Genomic DNA, 14047 nt, shown 5'->3' on the forward strand with positions numbered 1-14047 from the left:
GGCGCATTTAATATGCGAGTAGGTATTCTATCCTCTGAAAACTCGATATGCGAAATTACTGGTGCTTCGGTTCGATAATGAATCAAGGACCTTCAAAATACCCCAAATGGGGTGGTACCCTTAAATGGGGACTATTCCAAAACATAAACCCATATATTTTTGCATTCATTGTTACCCAAGAGTGCAATAAATTGAAATTTATCACAACCAATCCACAACCTACCTTTAACTTACTGATCCTCATTACCCACATATACTGATCCACATTACCCGCCAAGTTATTTTTATTCGCAGTTTGAGTTTTTTGAAATATAATGCAATAACATTTTTATAGACAAATATAAATACTGTTACGAAAATAACTTTAGATTTAAGATTAATTTAGATGAATTCCGTTAATTTAAGAATTTGAATTGTAACGTAAATTTCTACTACGCAGTTTATTCGAATAACTTCACAACAACAACTACTGTATAGATTTTTCTACATCCTTCCATTTCCTCTTCCATTTTCTATTTTGTTATTGTCGTACAATTCTTGTTAAACGTCATCATTGATGATCGCTTAATTCCTCTTTCTTTGTTACCCCCCTCGCCTGAATATGTGTTGTTGTTATTGTTTACTAAATGTAAGTTTGTATGTGTTGTTGTTATTGTTTACTCAATGTAAGTTTGTATGTGTGTTTGTTGCATTGGTAGATTGTTCGTGATCTAGGTGTTACCAGATCGTCTAGAAACTTTTGTAGCTACAAGCAAGGCTCATATAAATAGGGGAAATGGAAAGGCAGTGAGTCAGTTGTGAATCAGATCGCGAATTGAAACCGTCGAGTAAAGTAAAGTGCAAAGTAAAGTTGTGTGAATAAAATCATTGTAATAATCGTAATCAGAAAGAACCCGCGTTTTATTTGGTACGAATTGTATCGGGAAATAAAACAACGACTACACGGGATTAACTAAAATCCAAGAACGTAACAATACTATTTGACCTGGAATATATTTAGCCAACAAATCTACTATGTTGTGAAAACAATTTGTTTTTATTTTTTACCACAATATCAAAAAAAGAAAATGGTGGTCCACATTACACGAAGTTACTCTATATACTGACTTTGCATAAAATCGGACGAAACTATATATGGGAGCTATATCTAAATCTAGGCCGATTTTCAGGAAACTTAACACACATCATTCTAAACCCTATTTGTGTGTCAAGTTTCGTTCAAATCGAAAGATATATAGGGACTTTGGTACACCATTTACCTTAAATCGGACGAAAATATATATGGGAGCTATATCTACATCTGAACCGATTTTTCCCAATTTCAATAGGGTTCGTCCTTGTGCCAATTAAGTGACCTGTGCCAAATTTCATCCAAATCGGATCATAAATGCGACCTGTACTTTGTTAACAAAAATACATGGACGGACGGACAGACGGACATGCATAAATCGACTCAGAAAGTGATTCTATGCATATTCTCAAAAGGAACCATGGGTCTATCTCGATTATTTTTGCCTGTTACAAACATATGCACAAAGACATAATACCCTGTACCAGGTGAAGGGTATAAAAATCACACAATGTTTTAGTTATGTGGCCACTTCAAAGACGATGTTTTTTCAAAAAAAAAGTAAGGAAAGTAAGGAAAGAAGTAAAGTCGGACGGGGTCGACTATATGATACCCTTCACCACCTTGGATTTTTCAACAAATGAATCCTAACAGACGTTGAAGGACCATTAACACGAAAATGGATCCATAAACATGTCATTCTGCAAGCTATACAAATTTTTCATTTGGTTAGATATATGGTTGCCCCTTTTGGTTGGGACAAAATTATGTAAATCAATTTAAAGGAAAATATATCTATATATATCAAAATCGGAACCGATTTCAATGATACTTGCCAGAGATTAACTTAAATTAACTACTGTTCTTTGTATCAAATTGTGTGGCACTAGGACAAACTGCTATGCCAAATCGATCGTTCAAATCGAAAGATATATAGGGACTTTACTGCAACATTTCTATTAAATCGGACGAAAATATATATGGGATCTCTATCTTAATCTAAACCGATTTTCACGAAACTAATAACAATGTCGCTCTAGAGGCCACTATGGGAACTATATATACATATTTAGATATATATTAAGTGGCCTACGTATTCCAATATTATTCGGTATTATCATTACCACACTATTGCGCCGATTACTATGAAATTTTTTCATAAAGTTCCGAAGAAGGAGAAAACTATAGCTTTTGACGGTGATCGGATGATATTTAGGTGATGAAATGTGATTATATGGATATTATTAAATCTAACTATGCAGAAAGACATAATACTCTTTAACCTTATGTTTTTCACTTCCGCAAAAATATTGAGTTCACATTACCTTGAACAGTGCTAAACCTTTAGTATTATTTACTAGAATTCAATACTAGTTTTACGAATTTCAACCACATCTTCATTGTTTAGATTTTCTTCTAATCGGATTTTTTTGTATCAGGTTTTATTAGAATTCAAATTCAAAACAATTGCTTTGTGTTTTTATTCTTTTTAATTTTGAAAAAAAAAACATTTCAAAACGATGTAAATAATCAACATAGATTTTGTTGTTGGATGCGTAATCATCATCATAAACACCAATCACACATGTGAGTAATTTCAAATGTGTGTCATTATCATCATTATTATGTTATTTAAATATTATTATTTGGTGGACTGATAAGAACCCAGCTCAGCTGTGGTTGATATTGGCATTACAACGAAGCAAGATTAAAATTCGAAATACCAGCTGAATTCAAAAAATATGTATAAAAGTAGATGAAATTGGAATATTTTCATACAGTATCCACTTAGTATTGAAACGTGAAAGTCTGAGACGAAAAATGGCAAAATTATTTGTAAGTTTAAAAATATTAAAAAAATAATATTTTAAGAGATTTTTTTCATTTGCAATTTTTTTCGACTGAATTGTCTAAATATTTATTTGTTCTTAATCCATAGGTTATTGTTTTATGTGCATTGTTTGCCTATGCCATGGCCAGACCTGGAGGTTATGGTGGCCATAGCGATCGTGGACATGGTGGCTCTCACGGTGGACATAACTCGGGCTTTGGAGGTCAACAAGGTGGCTATGGTGGTCATAATTCTGGTTTCGGTGGTCATCAAGGAGGTTTTGGTGGCCAACAAGGCGGTCTTGGTCATGGACATAATTCCGGCTATGGTGGTTCCCTGGGCGGTCATGGCGGCCACGGTGGTGCCGGTCTTGGTGGTTTGCAAGGCGGCCATGGTGGACAACATGGTGCCGGTTTCGGTGGTCAACAACATGGCGGTTTTGGAGGACAAGAAGGTGGTTATGGCGGACAATATGGTGCCGGTTTCGGTGGCCAACAAGGTCATGGCAGCCATGGAGGTTACCGCCAACATGGTTATTAGATAAATACATTTATACGTATGCGTAGTATATATGATTAAGACTGGGAATATGATAATAAACAAAAATTACAATTCATAAGAAAAAGATATTGATTATTTATAGAATAGCTAACATTTTTCGATATCGTGTGAGTTTATATGAAAGGAAGCTTGGAAACAAAAGATACGTAAATGTACAACAACCTATCGGATTAAATTAAATATTTGATCTATATATATGTATATATATATATATAGCAATTTTTCCTTACAAAAATTCGTGTCAATCAGTCAGATTTGGGGTCAATGGTGTACCATGAAGCAAAATTATGTACGAAAGTCATATCGCTCATTCGCTGCAAGACCGGCATAAATCAAATCGTGATTTTTGCAGTATTGTTTCATATATCAGACTTCATATTGTGTATTGAGAAGCTATACAAGTTCCTCTGTCCATATATAAAGTGTGAGTAAATTGCATTTTTTGCAAAATTGATTTTTTTATTTATGACGGTCTTGCAGAAATTGAGCGATATGTTAATCTGTACCGATTTGAAGCACACTTCACATCATATTATACTGCAGCAATGTAGTGCAAGATTTCATCTAATTCGAACAATTTCATGAAATCGAACGAAAATATAAAGCAACTACATCTAAATATGAACCATATGTAAACTAATAACATTTCATTATAGACAGAAATAGAATTATACCGGATACCATTTAGACGAAATCTGAAAGTATGCGAACCGACATTGCTAATTTTTAGTACCGAAAAATGTTATGTCAAAACTATAATTTGTGGCAAAGAGATTTTCCATAACTTCGAAGACGTGGAGGGTGGAAAATCTCTTATGGGGATGAAAGATTTTGTCAAGTATATTATGAAGTCAGAAGGACAAATTCGGCAACTGTCAAGTTTTTCTGTGATGATTTTTTGCTGGTAATTCTAATATGCAGCTATTGCATATAGTGTATGTGATGACATGTCTTCAGTTAAATTACATGTGGAATATTTGGTTGTTGTTTTTGTTGACCTGTTATATGTTAATTCTTGTGGATTTTTGTTTAGCTATATGTCAATTGAAAATCTTTGGTTATAGTTTTTCCTTTTTATTTATTTTTATGTTCCAATATTTCGACTGTCTTCGGCAGTTATCTTCAGGGAAATAGGTTATGAAAAAAATCCACCGATTTTTATCACCGGGTATGCTAAATTGTAATTGTATGGAATGTTTTTGTAATACTTATTTTATCTCGAGTCCTTGTAACTCTTTATACCCTTCACCACACTATTATACTCTTCACGGGTATTATGTCTTTGTGCATATGTTTGTAACCGGCAAAAATTAAGGAGATGATACATGGTTCCTTTTGAGAATATGCATAGAATCACTTTCTCGAATTATGTATGTTCGTTCGTCCATCGGTCTGGCTATGTTAAACTGTAAACAAAGTACAGGTCGCATTTATGATCCGAATTGGATGAAATTTGGTACAGCTTATTTATTTGGGTCAAGGTCGAACCGTATTGAGATTGATAAAAATGGTTCAGATTTAGATATAGCTCCGATATATATTTTCGTAAATGGTGCACCAATGTGACTATATATCTTTCGATTTGCACGAAATTTGGCATAGCGTACTGAATTAAGTCTAAGGATGGGTGTTAAATTTCGTGAAAATCTGTTCAGATTTGGATATAACTCATATATATATATATTTCTCCGATTTTATGTAAGTGATGCACCAAAGACACAAAATATGGCCGATAGGCACACACCGTTCTGCAATTAGTATAACTTAGTCTGTGACAGATTTCGTTGCAATCGGCTAAGATTCAGATGCACACAATTTGCATATCTGAAATCAGTTTAGATATAGCTTACATTAATGTTTTTATCCGATTTTACGCAAATGGTCAGATTGACGCAAAATTTTGCACAAATTACTAAATTTAGTAGAGAATGATTGCAGAAATGTAGACCGACTACATATTTATTGGGTTTCTAATAATAACGAGTGTCCGATTCAGATTTTCTTTAAATCGATTTACATAATTTTGTCTCATTTTCTACCTATCAAAATGAAAATTTTAGTGTAGGTTTCAGAATGACTTGTTTATGGATTGTTCTAAGTCGGGTCACATTTAGGTATAGATCACATATTTATTATGGTCCTTCGAAAATGAGACGTCTGTTAGAATGCATCTGTTGAATATACCCAAAGTGGTCAGGGTATCATATAGTTGGCCCGTCCGACTTTTCCGTTTTCCTTACTGGTTTTCATATTGTTTTCTTGAACCATAAACTAAATACAACAAGACGAGATTTATTGATTCCCAAATATTTTCGCCGATACTTGCTCAAAAAATCTTACTTATATATGGTAGTTATATTTAAATCTGAACCGATTCCAACGAAACATAACAAACGTCATTCTAGACTCCGTACGTTGCGTTGTTCCAAATTTCTTCTCAATTCTTCTCAAGTGGACAAATATTGGGGTTTGGTGCAACAAAACTTCACGTGCGTTAATCTGCAATTATTCAAAACGTTGTGCAAACATTTTTGTGCACTATTCACCTCCAATCTGAAGAATATTTATATGGGAGCTATATCTAACTTTGAATCGATTTCACGTACGTCAATTAGTGTATTATTCTTATTCCAAGAGGAGTGGTTGTGCTTGGGAATTATATTTCCAGGGTCTATCTATTTTGATATGGGTTAGTATAACCATTACCACAGTAGAGGACTGCAATTTCGCGCTGATCGTTATGAAATTTTATATGAAGTTCCGGTTTTCGTCTAGGACCACACATATAGTTTTCGGTGATTATCATATGATATGTAAAGTATGAAATGAACCGTATATTGTATTGTATTTTAATTACAAATTTTTCATGGGGAAAGCGATCTGACCAATTATTTCGAATGGATGTCATGGTAATGGTCAGTCAAAATTTAGCGGTTTAAATAAAACAAAACTTTTTAAATAAAAATAAGGAAATATGAATCTCATGGAGTATTTTGTTTTCCTCCTAGAAAACATGATTCGAAAAAGAAGCCGCAGAGGAGCTGTTGACCTCTTTTCGGCCAAGAGTGTGGAAATATCGCGAAATATTACACAGGCTGGGAGTTGTGTATGGTATTATATGTCCGGCCCTGTATATTCATAATCAACGTAAAAATCTATGACAATTTAAACATGTCCGCCTGTCTGTTGTAATCCATCTAGCTTCTAAACAAATTGAGATAGTACTCCAATACTTTTGCATAGCGTTGTCTTTTGTCTGCAGCAGATTAAGTTCAGTGTATGTTCAGGCATAGCCCCTATAAAACGGTACCCAAGACTTTTGGTATTTTGGGATTTCTGAGCGCATTTTTCGACCGAATTCAAATTGGCTTCTTATTGGGTAGCAAATCTCCGCTAAAAATTATCAACATCGGTTCATTTTTCTTATCTATAGCCCCAATATAATGGTAGCCCAATTTTCGGTATTTTTGGGGTTTTTAAGCGTGTATTTTCGATTTTGTCACATTGGGTTCTTATTTTGTACCAAATCTCTTCACTTAACAATTTCAATATCGGTTCATAAATTTAATAGTTTGTATTCGTATTTGTTAATTTTTAGGGTGAAAAAAACTATCAAGATATAAAAATATAGGAAAATGAACTATATCGGATCATATTTAGTGATAGTCACCTGTTGTAATCACTCTAGCGTCTAAATGAATTGAGATAGAACGCCAAAATTTTGCATAAAGTCGTCTTTTGTCTGCAGGCAGGTCAAGTTCGAAGATGGGCTATATCGGTCCACCTCCCATATAAGGGACCCCCAAATTTTCAGTATTTTGGTGTTCTTGAGCGCGTTTTTCAACCAAATAACGGTACCTCCAAATTTTCAGTTTTGGAGGGGTTTTGACCGCATTTTTTCACCGAATTGGCAGTAATTTAGTACTTTGAGTTCTTATTGGGTATCAAATCTCTCCACAAAAAGTTATAAATATACGTCCATTTTTCGGGTAGCCTTCATACAATGGTACCCCCAATTTTCGGTATTTTGGGGTTCTTCAGCGCGTTTTTCAACCGAATTCGCTGAAATTTGGTACTTTGAGTTCTTATTGCGCAGCAAATCCCTCCACAAAAAATTATGAGTATAGGTAAATTTTTTATATACACTTTCTAAAAATTTTGTTTTTAGAATTTTATTTAATGGCATCAATTAACTAAAAAATAATTTCATCAGATTTCGTGGAATACGACCTTTTAAATTATTAATGAGGAAAATCTCATGGAAATAAAATTTAATACAAAATGTTAAAACTCAATCAAACTGAACAAACTATTTAATTTAATTTTTTCCATTAATTTAACTGCGACTTTTTCTTGGGAACCCCCATCATAAACATACGCACTTATTTACATACGTTTATCAAGCACTTTGTTTACAAACATCTCGATGTTGACTCGAGGTTTCGTCTGCCTCAGAATTTAGTGCGTCGTTCAAACATCACTCTTCATTCTGAGTACTGATTAAGATTGCGTCAAAATATATTTGGTCAATTTAGTCTTAATCTCTGTCAACCGCAGGGGTTTCCAAAACAAACACTTCATTAAAATTTTAAAATATTGATTGTAGAGTTTAGAGGTCAGTCATGACGACGATAAGAAGTACGCCATCTGTGATACGTTAAGTCATATTCAAGAGAATTTAATTTGTTTATTTTCTAAGGGCAATTTTTCGAAGCATATAAAAGCAGATGACAATTTGAGATTTAATATTATACTCTCAAACTTTAGCAAAACATTAAGTTCTTTAGAAAACGTGCAAATTAAATTCCAAATAAAATGGCAAAATTCTTTGTAAGTAAAAAAATTAAGGAATTAATTTAAATGGAATTTCCTTTAATAGTATTCTTGTTGTTTTGTTTTAGATGATTGTATGCTTTGCTCTAATTGCTTTTGCTGTGGCTGAACATGGCAATCGTGGTGGTTATGGCGGACAAAATGCTGGATTTGGTGGACAACAGGTCCATGGTCAACAAGGAGGTTATGGTGGCCATCAAGGTGGCGGTTTCGGTGGACAACAGGGCCATGGTAAACATGGTGGACAAAATGCAGGATTCGGCGGTCAACAAGGCGGTTTCGGTGGCCAACAGGGTCATGGTCAACATGGTGGCTTCGGAGGACAACAAGGTCATGGTCAACAAGGTGGTTTCGGTGGCCAACAGGGACATGGTCAACATGGTGGTCGTGGTCATCAAGGTGGTTATGGCAATCGTGGTTATTAACTTAAAACGTTCAATTGTGATAATAGACTGAAATTGTAGTGTGTAAATAAACTGATTTTAAATAGAAAACATAACTCGACATATAAACCTCTGGTGAAGACAAAACAGAATGATTGTTAATATAGTTTCACAACTTGGTAACTTGTAGGTTGCTTCACATGAGGCGAAGCCAAAGTGCTACATTTTAGACCCTTCGGAAAAAAATATTTCATAATTCTCTAATCGTTATAAATTCAACAAATATTTTTATTCATATTCCGTCGTATTAAAGTCTGGTATGATGCAAATTTTTCTTCAGCAGGTAATGTACTTATACCACAGGTGCATATGTTTGTAACCGCAAATGGAATCGAGATAGACCTATGGTTCCTTTTAAAAATATGAATAAAATCACTTTCTGAGTCTATTTATGCTTGAATTTTTGTGAACAAAGTACATGTGGCAATTTTGATCCGATTTGGATGGAATTTCGCACAGGTCACTTATTTGACTCAAGGACAACCCTATTGAAATTGTGGAAAATCGGTTCAAATTTAGATATAGCTCCCATATATATATTTTCATCCGATTTTATATAAATGGTGCGCCAAACTCCCAATATTGGTTCGATTGAGACAAAATTTTGCACAGACTACTGAATTAGGTCCTGATGGTACGCCAAATTCCCCTAAAAGGTACGGCAAACTCCAAAGGATTGTTCGAATGCGACATCATTTTACACACTGAAGTAAGTACAGATTGACGTCTGGGTTCGACCTTGGGCCAAATAAGTGACCTATGGCAAATTTCATGATAAATGCCTCTTGTACTCTGTTTAAAATTTAACAAAAATTTATAACACAATTTAGCGTAAGATATAAAGGTCCTTTAGTACACCATTTACCGATTTTCAGGAAACTTAACACACATCATTCTACACCGAATTCATTGCTCCGTGCCAAATTTCGTGAAAATCGAAAGATATATAGGGACTTTGGTGGACCATTTACATTAAATCGGACGAAAATATATACGGGAGCTATATCTAAATTTTAAACGATTTTCGGGAAACAACACACATCATTCTAGACCAAATTCATTACTCTGTGCCAAATTTCGTGCAACTCGAAAGATATATAGGGACTTTGGAGGACTATATCTAAATCTGAACCGATTTTCAGGAAACTTAACACACATCATTCTAGACCGAATTCATTACTCCGTGCCGAATTTCGTGCAAATCGAAAGATATAAAGGGACTTTGGTGCACCATTTACCTAAAATCGGACGAAAATATATATGGGAGCTATATCTAAATCTGAACCGATTACCAGGAAACTTAAGACACATCATTCTAGACCGAATTCATTACTCTGTGCCAAATTTCGTGCAAATCGAAAGATAATTTTGTGGACCATTTACATTAAATCGGACGGAAATATATATGGGAGATATATCCAAATCTGAACCGATTTTCAGGAAACTTTGCACACATCATTCTATACCTAATTCATTACGCTGTGCCAAATTTCGTGCAAATCGAAAGATATATAGGGACTTTGGTGGACCATTTACATTAAATCGGACCGAAATATATATGGGAGATATATCCAAATCTGAACCGATATTCAGGAAACTTAGCACACATCATTCTATACCTAATTCATTACGCTGTGCCGAATTTTGTGCAAATCGAAAGATATAAAGGTACCATTTACCTAAAATCGGACGAAAATATATGTGGGAGCTATATCTAAATCTGATCCGATTTTTCCCAATTTCAATAGGGTTCTTCCTTGGGCCAAATGAGTGACCTGTGCCAAATTTCATCCAAATCGGATCATAAATGCAACCTGTACTTTGTTCACAAAAATACATGAACGGACGGACAGACGGACGGACGAACATGCGTAAATCGACTCAGAAAGTGATTCTTTGCATAATCTCAAAAGGAACCATGTGTCTATCTCGTTCCTTTTTCCTGTTACAAACATATGCACAAAGACATAATACCCTGTACCGCAGTGTGGTGAAGGGTATAAATATGCACACAGATGTAATGCCCTGTACCACAGTGTGATGAAGTCTGTAAACATTATTTGGATGTGAGGTTTTTATAGAATCCGCTAATCATTAAGATTTTATGTAAAAACCTAACAAATTATGATACTAGGATACGACTTTGCATAAAAGTCATAACCATAACGTTCAAATGTTATATGTATCATTTTACGTCACCCAACTCGTTCCAAACATATACCCAACTCGTTCCAAACACATTTAGAATATCAAAGTGTTGCTAAGAAAATATTACCTTATGTGTTCATATTGCATATTTAATTGTTTTACTTTCCCGCAATTACATTAGAAGCATCTTAAGTAATTATTCACGTACATACATACAGTATGTATGTAGGTGTACGTGTGTAGCCATATCATCTTATGTGCTGGTGGATGAAAGCTATAACTAAAGCATGTGGAATAATTAGCATTATACTCCTCTTGTTGCATTTGCAATTTTAACAGTGGTTGTGGGGAGTATTCCTAATTGGGAAAACTAAACCCAAACAAATAAGAAAGATCAAATGTTAGATACCCTGCACCTACACCCTTAACAGCAGTAATTTCGATCGCTTGAAACTATTAACATTGTGCATACACAACATCTATTATCGAACTGTAGCCTTATTATTGGGCTACTTTATTTGGAAAATTCACCAAGGACCTTAGAATCTAAATGACATACAGTAGAGCGGGACATGTATGTGGGAAATTTGGAAAATGCGCTTAATACCATTAAAATGCCTATAATGGGTCGAGAGCTTTATTCGATCATGCCGAATACTAAAATTTAAACCTTTGATATAGTGCAATAATTAATGTACCCATCAATAGCATATAAGGACCTTGATATGAACAGGGAGGCAGACTGGTTGCCGGTTGGGCAACCATCAACCATCGAAAACAAAAAAGCCAAATACAAAAGAATTCTACTGCTAATCGTATTCAAAATTAGTCGATAAAGGCAATTTGGTAAATGGAGCAAATAATTTGGTTATGAAAAAGATTTCGAACGTTTGCAGCTCCCATCATATCAGGCAGAGCCCAATGGATGCTATTGATGCAAATGAACAGCCAGCCAGCTAATTATGCAGCTATAATTGAATCTCACTATACCACATTTATGAATGAAAGGTGAAAATTACTTTCGGTGTGTGTGTGTTTGCTCATGTTTGTTTTTCATTTCACCAAAAAGCAAATAAAAAACTTTATATTTGGGTTTTTTTTTCTCTCTCCCATGTGCATAGAAAACTTCGATATACTCGTATATAGATATATAAATGATTTATGATGTGAATATGAGACTCAGCTTCGTTTGCATATTAACACGAAAAGCAATGATGATGAAAATGAGGATGAAACATTTCACATTCTACCAACACATACATATATTTCCCTCTGTATGCCATTCAGCACCTAATTGAATGTGTGCTTGGGGAAAACTATTATTCAAATAGATTCATTGCTATATGAGAACATTTAATTATAATTATAGTTAGGTGTTGAAATAACATTGTTTTGTTGTACATTTGTGTTGTTTTAATACACAATGTTTTTTTGGAAAACTAATATTCTTTGTATTTATTTTAAATACAATTTTTAATATTAGTTTTTGAAAACTAATATTCTTTGTATTTATTTAAAATACAAGTTTTAATTGGAGCAGTGTTATTATTAAGTTTTAAATTATGAAAGTTTTGTGGTAGAGTATGAATACAAATTGGAATAAAATAGAGCCAGAGGTGTTAGTTATGAAATTCCTTATACGGATTTCGAACATTTGAAAAACGTTCATTATAAGCGTTAGGCAGTGATGGGCATACTTATATACCGAATTCAGATTTGACAAATAAATCTTTTAACAATGGTGGCAGCGAGTTGATGTTTGTCTTTGAACACATTTTGCGTAATTATATATTTTTAAGGTGTCATTTATGTAATTTGGCATACTTCTTGCGTTATAATATTTGTCAATTTCTTTATATCGGTCCAATACGCTACGATTCTTCAATTATGTTTCACATTTCACCATTGAATTAGTTTTCATCAGCACCAATTCTTACCGTTGAATTGAAAACGGTGGAATTTGGATTCGCCGGACTCGATCAAACGTTTCCAGTTGATTTAAGGGAACTACCACTCCAAAGAAAAGTCCTTATTTTTGATGGCGGGCATGATAACTCCCCACTGGAACATCGGAATCCGAAAATTCCAACAGTGTTAGAAAGATCACATGTCTGTCTCTCGTATGAACTGGGATTATTGACTTCGCTCTAAATTAACAAAAATGGCAGATCTTTGAAAAAATATTTTTGGAAAATCGCCGATTTTTTACCAAAAACCAAGTTAAACAAGTGAAAAAGTGTTAAGTTCGGCCGGGCCGAACTTTGGATACCCTCCACCATAGATATACTGACAGGTACTTGAAATGAAAATATGGGGAAAATACCAAAAAGTGGACCTATATCGGCATTTCCACAAACCGGTTATGTAAACCACAATGTAAACTATAAAACAAATTTCAGAATTTTTTATGGACAATTATACCCTCAGCTTTATGGATAATGAGGGTGTATACACTTTCACACGGTTAAAATGGTTATAGACCCCATGTTTCTTTGGACCAAATTTGTTCCAGAAAATTTTGATTTCATCCAAACTTTGGCCATCTTATTATTTCTTCCAAACTTAGTTCAAGTTCGAAGATGGGGAATATCGGTCCACTCCTTCTGGTACCTCCCACACAGGGGCTAGGTCTAAATACGGGTTATAGTTCATATATAGTTCATTATCGAACCTTACGTTCTAGTTTTTATCTCGATATCCTCCGCAGGTGATATGATTACAACAGAGTCTTAGAACCAAACCCAAAACTCGGAACACATTACATTAATATTTTAATATAAACCAGTAAGGAAAGTAGTAAAGTCGGACGGGGCCGACTATATGATACCCTTCACCACTATGGGTATATTAAACAGGACTATTAACATGAAATTGGATGAAATAAAAAATGTGATATTTATCTAAATGTGAATCTACTGAGATCTATCCATAAACATGACATTAGTTTGTTACAATGGGGCAAAAGTATGTATATCGACTTCAAACAAATATAAATAGGTCATCCGTTGGGCTATGTCTGTACTTCTAGAAAACGTAACTACATTATTCTATGCTTAATTTTGTACGTTGTGCAAAATTTCATGTTAATCTGACAAACATGAGGAGTTTGATGCTCAATTTACTTGAAATCGGGAGAAAAAATATATGGAAGCTCTATCCAAA

At 34.2% G+C, this 14047-nt stretch overlaps 1 protein-coding gene across 1 annotated transcript; it reads left to right on the forward strand.

Annotated features, from left to right (window-relative positions):
* The first annotated feature begins 8362 nt into the window (after window positions 1–8362).
* On the forward strand, window positions 8363–8719 carry LOC133334964 (uncharacterized). The gene has a single exon (XM_061543275.1). It carries the CDS (start codon window positions 8363–8365, stop codon window positions 8717–8719), a length of 357 nt encoding a protein of 118 aa, XP_061399259.1.
* Window positions 8720–14047: the final 5328 nt, after the last annotated feature.

Source organism: Musca vetustissima, unplaced genomic scaffold (assembly GCF_032173495.1).
Source record: "Musca vetustissima isolate MV318-11 ecotype Yass unplaced genomic scaffold, APGP_CSIRO_Mvet_v1 utg49058, whole genome shotgun sequence".
Taxonomy (NCBI): Eukaryota; Metazoa; Arthropoda; class Insecta; order Diptera; family Muscidae; genus Musca; species Musca vetustissima.

Bases quoted from the DNA above. Each gene is read 5' to 3' on its own strand.
- LOC133334964 (XM_061543275.1), top strand. From the start codon at position 8,363: ATGATTGTATGCTTTGCTCTAATTGCTTTTGCTGTGGCTGAACATGGC.